At 35.9% G+C, this 17962-nt stretch overlaps 1 protein-coding gene across 10 annotated transcripts in view; it reads left to right on the top strand.

Annotated features, from left to right (window-relative positions):
* IKZF2 (IKAROS family zinc finger 2) overlaps positions 1-17962 on the top strand; it is a 162244-nt gene that overhangs the window by 1804 nt on the left and 142478 nt on the right. For 5 of the 10 annotated variants that reach the window (XM_066346680.1, XM_066346678.1, XM_066346679.1 and 2 more), the window contains exons 2-3: positions 2478-2526; positions 3315-3419. In XM_066346680.1, the coding sequence (XP_066202777.1) occupies positions 2478-2526; positions 3315-3419 (154 nt within the window). Of the gene's footprint in view, positions 1-526; positions 555-724; positions 968-2477; positions 2527-3314; positions 3420-17962 lie in introns of those variants that run through there. The other 5 variants (XM_066346684.1, XM_066346683.1, XM_066346685.1 and 2 more) reach the window with 4 other exon arrangements.

The raw sequence follows: 17962 nt of genomic DNA, 5'->3' as shown, positions 1-17962 counted from the left end.
CTGTCCTCTTGCCTTAATTTATCGTCCCCTCCTTGTAATCTGTTTCTGGGATGTTAATCGATTAATCAGTTCTCATCTCTATAGCTGTCATGGATTTGACTTGTTTCGCTTTGTTTTAATTTGAATTCTAAGAAAGATTGGTTAGCTTGGCATCAATTGCAGCTGTCCAGATAGAAGGTAATATTCAGATCCTGTTGGAATTTTTAAAAAAGCAGGTATGACACATGTAAAAAGGCAGCAGTTAAATCACTTTGACAGGTTCTAGTATGGGCGAAAGAGATGGAATTAAGGTCTATTTATTTATTTATTTATTTGCCAAGGGCGAAAAACAGTCCTGTGAAGTTGGCCTAGGTTCCTTTGCTGGGTTCTGCCTGACTGTCCCTCCCCTCTACCCCCCCCCCCCCCACCTTTTCTTTCAGTTTTCTCGTCTTAGCTTTTGGTCGATTCTTAAAGAACCGGTGGATCAAGTTTTTTCTCTTCTTGTTAATCGCATTGCTGTAGCACTGACTGACCTCTCTCTCTCTCTCTTTTTTTTTTTTTCCTCTTTCCTGAAAGTACGTGGTGCCATTCCTGAGTGACTTTTCCTACTAGACCATCCCAAAGGGACGAGGGGGAGGGGTGAAAGAAGGAGGAGGAGGTGGAGGAGGAGAAGGGGGGTGTTCCTTCTCTCTCATTTCTTGGTTTTGTTTATCAGCCGATCTGTTTGCTGGATTTGGGCTCGGAATGACCCACCTGTAAAGTGCTTTTTCCTTCCTCCTCGCCTTGAACTCTGCAGGGGGCTTGGCTTGGAGGGGGCAAGGGAGGGAAAGAGAGAAGGGGGGAACACAAAAAACTTCTTTCTTTCTCTCTCCGTTTATCTTCAGCCCGACATTGTCACCTCCTCTTTGAGGGGTTAGAAGAAGCTGAGATCTCCCGACAGAGCTGGAAATGGTGATGAATCTTTTTTAATCAAAGGACAATTTCTTTTGTATGTACATTTCGTTTCTCTTTCTCCTTTTCTTTTTCTTTCTTTCCTTCTCTGAGGGTTAATAACCATTTCATTGATGGGGCAGACTTCTTTCGCTTCTCCCTGACGTTTCTTTCTTCTTAATATGTGTGTTAAAGGTGTACATTTTTAAAGAGATAAACTCATTTGTAAAATATACGAAGAAACTGCGCCCCTTTTAAACTTTACGGATGCCTTTCTTTAAAGCCTTATGTAATCATAATTTGAAAGAATTTGATAACAGACCAGCAGGTTGAAATTTAAGTGCTATGTAGTGGCTGAGTTGGGAATTTGATCTGATTATTCCATAAAGAAAGAAAGAAAAGTTTTTTTGGGGTAGGGAGGGTGGTGGTGAAGAAGGGGAGGGGAGGGAGAAGGGAAGTGGTTTTGGAGACAAGAAGTGAAGCTGCCTGTTTTCCAGTAAGTAATGGAGAAATTCCAGGAGCCAGGGCTAAATATACTTGGCGATCAATACAGAAATGGCTCATTGTGAATAATTTAGCTGCTGGTGCAGTGAGAGTTTTGAAACTAAAGGCAAAAAGGACCAGGGCCAAAGGAAAAAAAAATAAGTAAAAATCTCCTCAGGACATGTCAATTCTTTAAACTTTTTCCTTCAGAGAATACAGTTAGCTTATCGATCTTTTCATTATGTGAAATCAAAGCTAGGGGGTGTCATCTCATACAATTTACTTTTGTTTCTGAGAATTCAGTTCTTGTTTTGCCTCACTGGTGCCTGAGAATAATTCCTCAAACTTTAGAAAAGTGATTCCCTTCCCAACAGCAAAAAAAAAGATTATGAAATTTTCAAAATCAGAGCGTATTAAGTAAGCTTGGCATTTATATCCAACCATGGTCTGGCAGGAAATTAAGGTTACATTGAACAGGTGCTCACGCAGAACTGGGGGTAGGCTAAAATGTCAATACAAGTTTGGGAGTTGGAGAACTGCTGCAGAAATCTTAAGAGACACTCTTGGGCACTGAGTTTTTTGGTTTTGTTTTGTTTTGTTATGTTTGTTTGTCCTCCCCCCTCCCTCTTAGAACATGATGAACCAACTTGCAACAATTGTGAATAGAGCTATCTGTATACGAGGGAAGTCCTCAAACGGCAGTGTGATTGTGGGGAGTAGTGAGTGGGATAAAATACTTAAATCCCATTTAAAGCTGGCACTTTTAAGATGTGACCCCCCCCCCATTTTTTTTTCCTTTGAACCAAGTAAATTCTGATGAAGAGAGTCATTCCTTTCTTGCTGCAGCCCATCTCACAGGGCACTTATCTTTCCTGTCCTATCTCCAGCAGGAATCAGATCATTTGCAGAAAGAGTTCAGTGACTTGCAAATGAGCACATACAGTACACTGTAGTATGTTTCTTGGGCACGGGTTGCAGCAGCAGCAACATGGGCTAACTGCTGGGAGCTTCAAATAAGTTAAACATTTAATGGCAGAACTGAAGGGAATCATTGTGTTAAGGGTATATAATCTTTTGTATTGCAGCACTGCACTTTGACTATGGAAACAGAGGCTATTGATGGCTATATAACGTGTAAGTATTCCTTTTCATTAATTTTTTATTGGTAATAAAGTTATGCTTTTGTGTTACCTGTATTTTAACCTCTCAGTTGTAACTTGTTCTCATGGATTCTGTACTCTTCTGTTCACAATTTCACCTTTAAATGAATTTGATAAAATAGCAGCATACAGTGAGATAGAAGCAAATATAGAAATATACTTTTTAAGGAAAACATGAAATTAGTATTAGTTTAGCAGATTTACACTTTCCTACTTGATTACCTAAGTTTAGATTAGGTCAGGTTACATATATGTCTACTAATATGGCATGTACTATATATTTACTATTCTGTAGTCTAATTTTCAGACACATACTATGAATTAGCTTCCTTAAGTTGACAGGTTTTCAGCCAACTCTCCTTTTAAACATCCAACTCTCTGATAGCCAGCATTTTGGAAAATGCTCGTTGTAAATACTGTATGCTCAATGATTAAACTAGATCTTTAAAGAAACTTATTTATTTTCAACTAAAGGATACGTTAGAAACCAACTACTTCCAATTCCTCTTATTTTACAGTAAGATTGTCGTGATAATGAAATTTTGTAACTTTTCTTGATTATGGGCTTGTTGTGGCTTTTCATCATTTCATTCATTTACTGTGTATTTCTAAATTATATTTCCTTATAGTTTCTTTGAAGGAAAAACATATTACATTAAAATTTCAAGGCTATTCATGCCACTGCATGTATGGAACAAAATTGGTAATTAGATTTTATGTGACCATGAACAGAAACCGAGAGATTTTATTTTGTGAAAGCAGGTGACAATGAGCTTTCACCTGAAAGGGAGCACTCCAATATGGCAATTGACCTCACCTCAAGCACACCCAATGGACAGCATGCCTCACCAAGTCACATGACAAGCAGTAAGTCTTCTTTTTATGATATTTTTTCTATTTCTCTAGTGACAGCCTTGAATTTGTTAGGTCTGTGGGGTCCTCGCACGTTGTGGTGTAGCTGCTGCTATATAGATTTTGCTCAAGAAAGAACCACAGAGATTTATTCCTGTTCCTTTTTGTACCATAAAACATGAGCCTGCTTACTAGTCTGAACTATCCCAAGGTGGCATTTGGGAGCTGGTGCTTACCTGTATCAGGTAAGAAATGTTAGGCTTTTCTGGTTATTGTTTTGACTTGCCAAGTTTATGACTAGATTTGTTGTTGTTGTTGGATTAGAAAGAGAGAGATGGAAACACGTCACTTCCAAAGGACTCTTCACAATTAAAAAAAAATTGAAATAGTTTTATATCGCCTTGGTACAAACCTAATCCATCAGTGGTAGAATTGCAGCGTTAGTAGCTTTTTTGTTTTTTTAAACATGTGAAAGTGTTTTCTCCAAAGTGTTGGAAGTGAAGTTTAATTGAAAATTTGTGGAACTCACTTACATCTATTTCTCTAACAAAGTGAAAGCATTTTGTTCAGGACTGTCCAGGGAAGGAATGAGAAAATTTGGAAGGATGTTTTGAACTTAGGGGTATAGACAGTTTTGGCTACTATTTTTGATGAAGAGTCATTCATTGATGTAGTAAATGTTTTTGTGTAATAAAAGATCAACTTACATGCTGTCAGGGACAGAAGACAAAATACTTTATGAATATGGTTTGTTTTCTCTTATAATGTTTTATCAGTATAGTTATCAAGTACAAATGCTTCATTATTCCTACTCGAACATAATTTGTAGTGCTAGTATATGTTATATTCTTGTATAGAAAAGACGTCTGGATTATATTTAACTTTATTTAATCTAAAAGTTTTCTGTTTGGGTGCTATGTGAAGGAAAGGCATTTTCTTTCTTTTAAAATGAAGATTTATTAACTAAAAAAACCCCTGAATCATCTACTGAATTGTGAGCATATGCCTAAGTTAATTCTCATTATCTGGAGAGAACAAAATTTCCTTTCCAATTCCCTCATACAATTCTCAAAACTTAAGGTCATTATAAAGCTACTAGCTTTATAAGTAGTCAAGACTACTGAATTATAAGCAAAAGTATATAGAGTGGTATTGAATACATTTTGCAATTCATTAACTTTAAGTGATTCTAGTTATTGACTTGAAATTTTGATTAAACTATGTGAATTTACTTATTTAATAGTTTTCTTTTTATTAATGGGAAACACTTTCTAGGAAGATTTTATTCTAGAAGCAGTTGAAATTCCTTTATCATGTAGAAAGAAAAATTAAGAGTAAGCGAATGTATATTATATTGTTAATCTCTTATAATGGATCTTGTAGCATTAACTTATTATTTGCTAGTTGGCTTTTGATTTGATAAAAGTTACCCTATTACTGTAATGTAGGCAGTACAATTTTTACATTTTAACAATGTTCTTAGTTCCTCAGTAAAATAGATTTTTATTTCTCATATAATATTTGTATAATTTCTTAAAAAGTAAAGATAGATGAATATGCAATTTCTGTTAGCCAAATACTTAACTGTTGTTTTTGGTAACATTGAATAGAGGGGTAGATATTAATGTTAATTGTACATTTTTTACTATTATCTTTTAGTCACTACTAGAATATCAGTAGAAAAATGCTTTTTAATTGGTTCATTGCCTCCTTTAGTTGTGAATTTAATTCTGGTTTAGCAAGTGCTGGCTTCAGAAAGGTAGTTCACCCATTTATTTTAAATATCTAGTGAAGAGTGTAGGCACAAAGAGTTGGAACAAATAATAGCTGTGCTTTTTGACATTTGGGCTTTTCACACCCAATAGCAGTAACATTATACTTGGTAAAGAGGTTTTATTTTGTTTGTTTGTTTTGTTTTGTTTTTAAAACTTACTAGTCTGTGGCAATTTCATGTGAGTATGGTTTTGGGCTAAGCTGCATGTGTTTTCGTGTTCTTTTCCAAAGAGTTGCAGGTTAAATATTTTGGCTCTCGCTTCAGAGCTGTCTTGCATCCTTTATGTAGCCTCTATTTACAGTATCTAGGTTACCCACTTAAGTGTTAGATGGAGAAGATACCCATTTTTCCTTTCTGTTAGATCTAGGAGAATATCAGCATTTGAGATTGCCAAGGCAAAAAGTGGTAGAGAGAGACTCTCGTCTATTAACTTGAATAACAGACAGAGAATCAGTCACTCATGTTTGTCTGTGTCTTGAAATAGTTTTTTTTTGGTGTGCATGCAACCTGTCAAATCCCTTGTGTCTGAGATCACTGGCTTTCGTAAACTCCTTTCCGTGTATTAACTATATGAAAAGCACTTAATTTATATATATTTTTTTCATTTTTAAAAATATCTTCATACATGCTTCCTGAAGGGTTGTGGCTTCCAAAAACAGAATTGCCATTTTGATTGAAAATACTGGAGCCTAAAGTAAATGTGGAAATCTTTCTGATAGATAGCCTCCACTAGCAGCCGGGAGAGGACAGGTGTATATGTGCAAGAGGGAAAAGTTATTTTACAACAGTTTAGGAAGAAAAAATAAAAGAATTAAAACCTCTTATTTTTGTAAAATAACTAACATTCTGTTCAGTAAAGTCCTGATAAGATGTGATAGCCCACTTATTTTGGGTTGAGGAAAGTGGTCACTGTACTGTAAGGTCCTAGTCATTTGTTTATGTTATTTGATGACTATTCTAAGATGAAGAGTTGCCTGTACAACTTGCTTCCAGCTATTGTATAAAAAATAATGACAGCAGCTATCATTATTTGACAGGGCTAGAGGAGAGCAGTGGCGACTTGGGAGAGAACGAAAAATGTTACAATGCCTGACAGTTTTTGGTTTTAAAATTCAGCATGTAAAATAATCTTAAAAAGAAGTAAGCGGTATTAGTGATCTTAACATTTTATAGTGCCTTCTTCTTCCTGTGTTTTAGAATGAATTTTCTTAGAGAACTTTAGACATTTTCTTCTGGAATAAGGATCTCTTTGATAAGAAGATGAGCATTGTTGCCCGAGATCATTAGTGTACATGTTGAGTCTACTGACAATCTTCGGTGTCAGGGATGACAGTATATGCCTTGATGGCTACTGGAAATACACAGTGTTAAGTTATTTTAAAAATAGACTGTGGAAGTTAAGAATCTGAGACAGCCAACTCAGACAGAACAATATAAAAATAATCCATATTGTATTTCGGCCCATCAGATGAGACTTGCTTTGTGATTCCTTCTGTTTCTGGTTTAGCTCATTTCTAATTAATTCTTCCAAAGTTGCTTCAGTATCGGTTTCCTGCTGCTGCTATTTTGAAAAAAAAAAACAATAATAAGGCTCAAAAAATTGTAATTAATTTAATTTTTCTTACCCTCGACTTTTATAATGCCAATGAGTACATTTTATTTGGAGATAGTTGAATGGCATGAAAATACATCCTGATACCAACTTTGTTTCTGTTACTTTAAAATCTTTACATGGATCAAGTTCGCAGTCAATACTATTTATCAGTCAGTTTGATGGCCAGATGGCATGTATGGAATTGGAAGAAGTAGTTATTCTAGTTTTACAAGACTCTGACCAATAATCAGGTCAGGGAATCTAGTTTATCCTTTTCCGAGTGCTTCGCATTTATTATTATTTTTTTTTCTTAGCTGGTTTCTAGTTCTAGAACCTAGTGAAGCAGAAGTATATTATGATTTCCATTTTTCATATGTGGAAATGGAAGCTTAAAGAAATGAGGCGGCCTTTTAGGTCCCTTAGCAGAAGGAAGAAGTTGTCGGGATTGGGACATAAAACTGTGATATTACCTTGTAGGTTAGTTGAATTACTTAACTGTTATTTCTCTGTAGTGTCATTATCTCAGGATGTCCACCGTGTCCAACACTGACCATGTGTTCGGGACGAAAGCAGTATTACAGAAGTAGAAGAGGGTTATGGTGAGGGTGGGGTAATATCAGATGATCTTGCTCTAGTGCACTTTTGAAAAATAACTTATCTTAGGGGACCCACCAGCTTTCTGAGTTGTCTTCTGTAGCTTAGTCTGGCAGTCACCATTGGCTGGATGTCCAGAGGATACACCCTAAAATAATATCAGGTGGGCTTGGTGTAAAAACAGTGTTTTGCATTGTAGTCCTAAAGTTTGTGTAGCTCTTTGGGTAATAGACCTTAGTTTTTACTTGTTAGGAAATTTTGTAAAAGTTTGATGTCTTTATACCTTATCAGAGGTACGTGGCATGGCTATCTACCAAAAGAAAAAAAAAAAAGAAACAGAAAAAGGAACCACAGGAAGTATGTATGTGTAGGGAATTAACAGCAAAAGTGCTGTATCTTTTCTTTGTATCTCATATCACCCTTACTCCCATTTTAGGTACTTCAGAAGAAAAATAAAGGTCTAAAGTAACTTAATATAGAAGTATTATTCTTATTGCCTCTATCTTTTCCCAAATCTGTCTTCCCCACTGGAAGTACAGTTTTTAAAAAATATAACCAGATGAATTAGATTCTGTTGGGCATCTTTCATCAAGCCCTAGTGAATTGACCTCTCTGGGTCTCATGTTCTTCTCCCCTAACTTTGAATATTGATATATTTTGATCTTATGATATTCTGAATGATCAATAAATAATAGGGTCATGGTCCTAAACAAGTAGAATATATCGTTTTTCTTTGCTCTTTTCCTTTTTATCTGTTTATATCAAATATACTTATTGATCTGGTGGTCTTTTCCTTTTGTGAATTAATCAATACTGAGAATATTTCTACTTTGAGATAGGTAAGGAGCATTTAGGAACTATTTCCCTTATTATAAATGTTTAATCACTACTGGAATGAGATGAGGGAAGGGGGGCATAATTTCTGACTGAACATAGGGTGCCCCTAGCTCTGTGCTCTATGCGTCCATATTTTTTTCACTTAGTTTCCACAATAGCTCTGTGAGGTTAATATACAATAATGACTCTATTTTATAATACAGAAAACTGAGACTCAGTAGCAGTAGATTGTAAGTGGTTAAAGTATGGGCTTTGGGGTTCTATGGGTCTGTGATAGAATTCTTACTTTGCCCGTAACTTACTGTGCGACCTAGACATGTTACTTCCATCTCTGAGCTCCGATTTGCTTATTTGTAGAATGGGGATAAGCAACCCCCTAGCTCTGGACTTTTGTGAGGTTGGTATATGAGGAAATATATTTTAAATGCTTAGCGCAGGTTCTGGCTCATCCAATAAGTAATCATTGCTGCTGTCAGAGCTCTCAAGTTACTTTTTCATTGTCCCATGACTAATAAGGAAGAGGGCTTGTTGTCAAATCCAGACCTGTGACATTCACGTCTTTTGTTCTTTCATTTTTACTACATAGATCCATAGAACAGAGGCATGCATTCCTAATAAAATAGGGTAAAAAAATGAAGGAAAAAAATCCTCTGTTATTTAAAGCATCTACAAAGATTTTGGTTAAGAAAGAAGTAGACTTTGTCTATATATTAGAAATTCTTCTTACTGGGTTTCAATGTTCTTGAGTTGTAAATTTTTGGCTACATGTAGAGAAAAACCATTACTTACTCTTGGTTTTCCAAAGGCACTGGTCACTAAGAGTGGGAAAAAAAAAGTCCTCATAATAGAGAAACCTTATCCATATTTATGATCAATATAGATAGGTTCTTCTTAGAAAGTCTGCATCTAAAATTTCATGTTATTGATGATGCTGGTAGTGTCACAGATTCTCAGTTTGATAATACTAATCAAGTTGTAGGCCTGATTGTTACTGAATGTACATTTTGGGGGTACTGGTTTAGGTGTTTTAAATTTTAAGTAAGTTCATTTTGTTCATTAGAGTCCACATATGAGTGAAATCATATGGTACTTGTCTGTCTGTGACTGGCTTATTTCACTCAGCATAATGCTTTCAGCGCCCCCTCCTTTCCAGACAGATAGAGACCAGGCGGATAGCTGTGTGTGTGGGGGGGAGCTGGGGTAAGGGGTAGATAGATTAAGCAAAAAAGAACAAAAAGAGAAAAAACTGATGGACAAGGACAACAGTGTGGTGATTGCCAAGGGGAAGATTGGAGGGTATGGGGGGATACGTGGTGAGGATGGAGGCTTGACTTGGGGTGGTGAACACACAATACAGTGTACAGATATTGTGTTATAGGATTGGGCAACTGAAACTTGTATAATTTTGTTAACCAGTGTCAACCCAATAAAGTCAATTAAAAATAAATAAAAAAGTGAAAAAATGGTCTATAAAAACAAACAAATAAATTTGAGGTAATCTTAAAATATAATTATTACTTACAGGCATTTGACATGTTACTGTATTGTTCTAGTTGATTAATTCAACAGATAACTTTTATGTATCAGGCACTATAAGGCGAATCCAAAGGTGGATAGTACACAATACTTGCCTCTAAGAGCCCACCCTCTAGTTTGAAAGACAGACATCTAAACAAGGCATTATACTTTGGTAAGCTAAGTGTTCTAATTAATATGGGAATGGGGTAGGGGAGGGTACTAGTTGTGAAGACTTCCTGGAAGGAGAGGCAGCTTGATCTGAGACTTATTAAGTGAATAGAATTTAGGAGAGAAGAAGGCTTTTTCAATAAGCGCACCCACAGTGGTAGCTGAGAAATAACAGATATGTTATGGGAAATACCAGCAGATTGGTATTTCTAGATTTGTAAAGTTGGAGTCTAGGAATCCGAGACCAGAGATGACTCTGGAGAATTAATCAGGGCAAGATGATGGCATATCTTGTATAAAAGGAAACTGGGATTTCATTTTCAAGGGAGCCAAAGCAGATAGATGACTTGTCATTTGATTGACATGTATCACACCGGCTGCAATGTGGGAAAAGATTTGGAGGGAACTGGTTTGGAGGCAGGAACTTCTTTAACAGGCTGTTGCAATGATTGAGAAGTCATGATTAATAAGATTATAATTTTATTGACCAGAGTTACCCCAATCAAGTCAATAAAACAATAAAAAATAGAGAAATCATGAGAGCTAGTGGTAATGGGGATAGTAAGGAAGAGAAGAATTTGAGAAATATTATATATAATAGCTAAAGTAGACAGGACTTGGCTAGTAGGATAAAAGAGAGGAGGAAGTTAATGTTGATCCCTAAATTATTGGGTAAATGGCAGTAAGTTTCATCAAGGCAGAGATACAAAGTACTGGGGGTACTTTCCTGCAAGTTTCCAGGAAAATATTTAGTTCAGTTTAATTCTGGATACGGAGAACTTGAAGTACCTGTAGAATTTGGGAGAGGATAACAATCGGACATGTGGATAGATTAGACTCAAGTGTGACTTTTCCCAATTAGGGAAATGTAATATGTATCTTGTGGTTTGGTTTTTTTCCCTCCTGCGTTACTTTTACAATCGTTGAGTATTTCTTAAAAATTCTTTCCTAAGTAATTCTCAGCATTTGATCAGTGACCTTGCTCCCCTAACTGCCCCATTAAATCAAAATTCTATATTGAAATGTATGAGCACAGGTGTTAATGAACTCTCTTTGCTTAATGGAGTCCTTTTATGCTAGTCTCAGAAGTTGGATTAGTTGACGTGACTGACTCACTAATTTTTAAACAAAATATGCCAGCCCTTCTCCCTAGAATTTTGTGATATATTTAATATTATAACTTTTATGGTTATACATTTAAAAAATCATAAGACTCATGTTTGCCACATGCTGTATTGCCTCTACTGTAATGATTTGTCTTTATTTTGTAACTAATTTCTTTATAAATAAATATATAATTTTAAATATATAAGGAATGGTTTGTTAAATAAATAATGACCAGTTCTACCACAGCAATAGTCAAGGAATTTAACAGTTTTATCCAGAGCCTTTTTGAAAACTTTCAGATATATAGATATATATTTGAAAATGGTTTGTTATATAATTAATTTTTTTAAAAAGTTTATAATATAGTGCCCCCTGGGTAAAACTACCTAGAGGGGAAAAATAATATAAAAAACATCTTCACTAACATATTTATTGCCTCAAAAATATCTGTTACGGAACTTCATCTTAAAAATGTAAACTCTGATTACCCGAGACACCGTAGAATTCCAAATGAATGCTAATGATGGAAATACTTCATGTGAGATTTCCTGTATGTGCAGATCCAGAACTCTCCAGGGAGATATTTTTCATCTTTCAAACATTGATCCAGCCAACATTTATTAAGCACTTACTTTGTGTGATGCCCTGCTCATGCTGGGACACAAGAAATACGTTCGTGTTTCTGGTGGAGACTGATGTTATCTTTCAGGATCCAAATGAATTCATGTCTTGAGATTTTTTTTTAAGGTTATTTCTGAGATATTTATTTGAGCTAATCTTGTTGCATTTAGAAGCAAATAAGTGTGATGTGCTCATCATGATTTATTTCCATTATAGATGAATAAATTGCTTCCCACCTTTTACCATAAAGAGTTCTTCAACAATGTATAAAGTTGAAAATACACAATGAAGTGGACAAAAATACAACCAGCTTTTAAGATAGGTTCCCCCAGGATAACATTTCCCCAAGAAATTCTTTTAAATTTAAGATTTGGCTCTCAGCCTTATAAGTTCCAAAATTTGATTGGCAGCACATTTAGAATAAACCTGCATCTCAGCATTGGCTCACAATAAACAACTCTGTAAGATTGATCTTTAAAATCAGAATGCCAATTTATGTCTGTACTTTGACTAAAAAGAAAACAAGTAGCCCTCTCCCGCCCCAACCAACTAACATAATAGGATCATTCCAATTGGCTTGACCAGATCATTTTGTTATTGTGAACTGACCTATATGGGTAATCAAGGAAGATCATTTTTGGTTAGCAAGGAACCAGTACAAAGGGAGTTAGTTATATAATGCAAAATATGTGATGGCATCCGAGTAAGAGAGCCTGATATGTTCCGCATCACATTAGAGATACATTGCTATTTGGATCATCATGATTGAAGTTCTTTATCCAATTCCTTCTTCCCTGGTTGGACATGGATTTAGATATCCTAGATATAGGCTCAGCCAAAATACTTCATTTTTTTCTCCCGTTCGCTTATTTGGCTAAATCCTCCAAATTCAGTCTTTAATTTGTCTTACTATATATATAATCAGATTACAGCCAATTCTTGCAGATTTAAGGTTCATGTATTTTCTTTAATATAATTTCACATGTTTGAATGTTGATATTATGGCTTACATGTAGGAAAGCAATCTGACATTCCTATAAAGAATACCCCAAGTATAACTTCAGACTCCCATTCACAGAAATGTTGAGGGGTGATGCGGTTTCAGAGGTATTAATATCTCTGATGGATGAAGAGGGAAAATAGCACTGCCCCCTGAGAGAGACACCTCTAGTTAACTGGGGATTTAGAAGAGCTTCTAGTTTGTAGGGCAGCAAGGAGCAAGCATCACACCAGTTCATGAGCTCATTGAAGGGATCAGTCTACAGCAAAGAGATTTTATCCAAAATCATAGTGTTTTAGATTAGTAAACAGGGAAGGCTATCTTAATTACTGAGTGTGGATTTAAGAACTTTTTTTCAAAGCACACAGCTTTCATTTGGGGCCACTCATTGATTATAAATAAGTTAATTGGAGATTTCACAAGTGTAGCTCTTTGAGGAAAACGGCCATGCCTCCACCCTTCTCTTCACTCCCAGTACCCAGTGTCATACTGGGGCATTATAGGAACCCAGCCAGTATTTATTGAATTAAGGAACTACTTATGATTCACCTGTCGCACATGTGTAGTTAAATAATGTACTTCTGACCTATTTGAGGAAATTTGGGAACTTGATTTCTTAGTTGTTGAAATAACTCTGAAATTCTTGTTATTTTCTCTGTTTTGGGTATGCATTTATTTTAACCATGTTTCACTCTCAAAAGGATTTTTGTATTCTTCAGATCAGTGCCCAAAGAGATGATCTCTAAAATTCTAAAGAGCCCTTAAATTCTCTGATTCTATACAATCATGGTCAGTAGAATCCCAGTTACTGTAAATGTTTCCGTGAATATTTTATAGTCATCATTATCTTCATTACCAATATCTTTATGTAGCAAATTTAGAATTTATAGTCCACATGCTTATAATTTTTAAATCAGTTCTCTTATCACTTACATTAAACTACTTTTAGAAGCACGTACAAAATGGAATGCTTCAATGAACTTTTCTTATGCACCGCATATATTTTTGAGGAACACATTATTAATCAGTGTGAAGTCACGTTCTAAAAATTAACATTCTGGGTGTCTGCACCTTTGACGTTTTTGTCATTGCTCTCATGTTATCATGGAAACTGGAACTCTCCTTACTTCTGACTATGTCAACTCTACCTACTTCTTACGAAGACATCAGTGTGCAGGGCTTGGTCATATTTTGAAGTGCTAGGATGTGGCATTGCTCCATTTTCCTTGAATTAACTTGAAGAATTTCTGGTTTAGTTTTAAAGAGGCATTAATTCTTTTACAACGATACAAAACATTTCCTATTATGGTTATTTTTCTTTTGTTGTTTAAAACAAACATTACCAAGTAATATTTACATGTGAAAATATTTCTTTTTTAAGACGTATCTTTTTTACTGTTTTGACTGAAAAAGGACCATTTTTATCTACATTTTAGGACTGAAGATATATGTTTTATTCCGATTAAAATAGGTTCATTTATTTCTACTAGAAGTGATTATTTGGATTATTAGGAATTGAACTGTTTAAGTATTTTTAGTTACTAAAAATGAGAAATAGTACACAATCATTTTAGCCACTGCTTTAAAATCACAAACACTTTAAATCACTGATTCTAATATAATATTTTGAATTCTAATATAAAATGAACTCTATTATGTTTGCAAAATATTTGAAAGGAGTCATAGATTTTGTTTGGATATAACTGAGAACTAGAAAAAGAAATATGAGATATTTTTGTGAGTCTGCTGTTTTTAAACTCTCAAAATATGAATTACACATCACCATCTGTCTGAACTATGACAGATTAATGACCTAATGACAGTTTTTGGATTCAGTTTCCTGAAGACAAAAAAAAAACAAAAAACACCCCCACCCCCGTTCCCCTACAAAACAATTTAAAATAATTATACATAAATTGTTATTACAGTAAGGCTGGTTGCATAAGACATTTTTGATGAATTTGAGTAGTTTTAGTTGGTCTCACAGTTCAAGTTCAATAGCTGGGTAGCAAATTTGAAGAGATTAATTTTTCAGCAAGTCAGAGAAGCTATAGTTAACTGAACAATTGGTTTTCTACAACTGGATATATAGAGAAAGTGCCATCAGTGTTTCAAAAGCATTTGTGTGTTGTGTGTGTGCATGTGCATATGTGTATAAATGCAAAGAATAAGTAGGTATAAAGAGGAAACATTGAACTATTAGTAGAGTTTACTTTGGGGTATGTGGGGGTAAACCAGGTGCTTAATTGTTTGTTCTAAATACTCTGCATTATTTGAATCTTTTCCAGAAGATCTTTTACTTGTGTAATTAAATAAGCAAAACAAAACTGAAACAGTCAATCATCTTCCCAATTAAATAAAGTATAAAGTTATTCTATAAGAGAGCCAGTGATATTTCTGATAATGTAGGTCTAACTTGGAAATTTCAGTGACATTATAGACTCATTCTAATGGGCTACTGTCATTGGTGATAAATACTGGTCAGGAGTATTGTCATGTACCTAGGCTACCCACAGACTTATAGAGTTAGTCTGAATATAAGGTATTTTCTTAATGGCTATAATACAATGGAATGTCTAAATAAAGTTATCTACTCTGTATATTTGGGGGAAATATTCATTCATAGCATGAGATGTTGTACAGTAAACAGTGTACATATAAGTATATTTCTGGTAAGGAAGCAGAGTAGCGTTATTATGCCAGAAGACATCTGAGTAGAATAAATTGAAACTCACACTTAGATACTCTGTATACATTGTATATGATACTCATGTTTACCTTTTAAAAAGAGATTTAGTGTCTTTTTCATGGTCATCAATTAAAAACTTAATTGAGCATTGCCAGTTTATTTTGTTGTTGGGTTTTTTTTTTACGTTAAAACTTAAATAGGGCCCCGGCAGGTTGGCTCAGCGGCAGAGTGTCTGCCCAGTGTGTGATAGTCCCGGGTTTGATTCCCAGCCAGGGCACGCAGGAGAAGCACCCATCTGCTTCTCTACCCTTCCCCCTCTCCCTTCTCTCTGTCTCTCTCTTCCCCTCCTGCAGCCAAGGCTCCATTGGAGCAAAGTTGACCCAGGCGCTGAGGATGGCTCCATGGCCTCCGCCTCAGGTGCTAGAATGGCTCTAGTTGCAGCAGAGCAACGCCCCAGAGGGGCCAAGCATCGCCCCCTGGTGGGCATGCCTGGTGGATCCCAGTTGGACGCATGCCAGAGTCTGTCTGTCTGCCTCATCCCCCCTTCGCTTCTCACTTCGGAAAAATACAAAAACAAAACAAAACAAAGACCTTAAACAGATGCATTGTTTTTGGCAAGACAACTGTGGTTTGCTGCTAGTGGAGTAGGACCTGTGACAGTAACATTTCATATGAGAGGAAAGAGTAAAGGTGTGAAGTACAGACAACATAGAAGAGACCTAGCTGGAAAAAAAAAGACAAGGGTGAATCCAGTGTGAGGGACAAGCCACAGGATCCACTAGAGTTAGTAACTGTGGAAAGAGGGGTAGGGCAAATGAAAAACTGGATCTTTCCCTCCTCCTTTTTCTTCTTTTTATAGTAGTAAGCATAAATAAAGAAAAAAATTTGAATATATAAGTTAATTAAAGAAGCTACCCGCTTGCGTGATGAGTATTGTGACAGTAAGATTAGAACGGTTTCTGGAAGAAGAGAAGTGGTAAATATTGAGATGCAATAGGAAGAAAGGAACTTCTTGAGATATTGGAAAGCCAGAGAGTGGAGGAGGGGGTAGACTGGTGAGAAAAGCTGGAGGCCTAAGGGTTCCAGACTAGAGGACTGGAAGACACAAGATGCAAAAAGTCGGTTGTACCAAGTCTAGACTGTTTGCTGTTGGAAACCAGTGGTATTACTGATGACCACCCTGGACGCATCGCTCTTCTATTTTGAGAAAGTGACTGTGTACTACAGGGGTCGGGAAACTTTTTGGCTGAGAGAGCCATGAACACCACATATTTTAAAATGTAATTCCATGAGAGCCATACAATGACCAGTGTACGTTATGCATTATTTAATAAAAATTTGGATTTATTTATTGGCTCCAGCCACCCGCAACCATGAACATAAGTGGTAGGAAATGAATGGATTGTAATACATGAGAATGTTTTATATTTTTAACGTTACTATTTTTTTTATTATTTTATTTTTATTTAATTTTTTTACAGGGATAGAGAGAGAGTCAGATAGAGGGATAGATAGGAACAGACAGACAGGAACGGAGAGAGATGAGAAGCATCAATCATCAGTTTTTCGTTGCGACACCTTAGTTGTTCATCGACCGCTCTCTCACATGTGCCATGACCGCGGGCCTTCAGCAGACTGAGTAACCCCCCGCTCGAGCCAGTGACCTTGGGTCCATGCTAGTGAGCTTTTTTGCTCAAGCCAGATGAACCCATGCTCAAGCTGGCTATCCTGGGGTCTCAAACCTGGGTCCTTCCGCATCCCAGTCCGATGCTCCATTCACTGCGCCACCGCCTGGTCAGGCTATTTTTTTTTTAATTAAAGATTTGTCTGTGAGCCAGATGCAGCCATCAAAAGAGCCACATCTGGCTCACAAGCCATAGGTTCCCGACCCCTGGTGTACTATGTACAGTGTGTGAGAGCTATTTTAACTGGTTGTGTTCCTAAGTTATCACGATGCAGTCAACTTTGATCTTGTTCTTCAACTGCCTTTTTACTTTATTTCAGTGGGAAAGGGTTTTGGAGAGTTAGGGAGACCATAGCCTGTCCAAATCTGTAAGAACCTTCTCTGCTTTCTTTTTTTCCAATTGGGAAGTGGCAATGAAGATTGAACTTGATACTGAGCAGATGACAGGGTTTTGCATCCAGTTTTTGTCCTCTGATCTGTTGTTTCCATTTTCCTTCTGAAATATCTAAGACACGAGCCCTGAGTGTTTCAAAAGACTTCCTTAAGATTCTGCTCTATCAGAGATTTAGAATTTCCAGGTTGGCTTTTACCTAGTAGAGCACTCTTCAAAATTAACCCTGTGGTAATACTGCAGTCTAAATTTATCAGGCATGAGATGAAGTTTACACATGTATTATTGTTAAAGAAAAGGTTTGCTAACCCCATAAATAATAAAAACAAGATCAGAGTATACATTTAACTTGCTTAAAAGAAAACTAATTTTTTTATAAGCCTATTAAAAGTAATGTTCTAGTTGTAAGATACTTTATATTATTCAAAATGCTGTCACATCTAACATACATGCTCATTAAAACTTAACCTTAATATTTATTTAACCAGTCTCAGAGGAATCTACCCTTCCTGGCATTACATAAACATTTTATTTGTTACTAAAAAATAATAAACATATCTATTTTTCAAATTTACATAGTT

Source organism: Saccopteryx leptura, chromosome 7, assembly GCF_036850995.1.
Source record: "Saccopteryx leptura isolate mSacLep1 chromosome 7, mSacLep1_pri_phased_curated, whole genome shotgun sequence".
Classification (NCBI taxonomy): Eukaryota; Metazoa; Chordata; class Mammalia; order Chiroptera; family Emballonuridae; genus Saccopteryx; species Saccopteryx leptura.
This window is presented reverse-complemented; position numbering and strand designations above follow the sequence as displayed.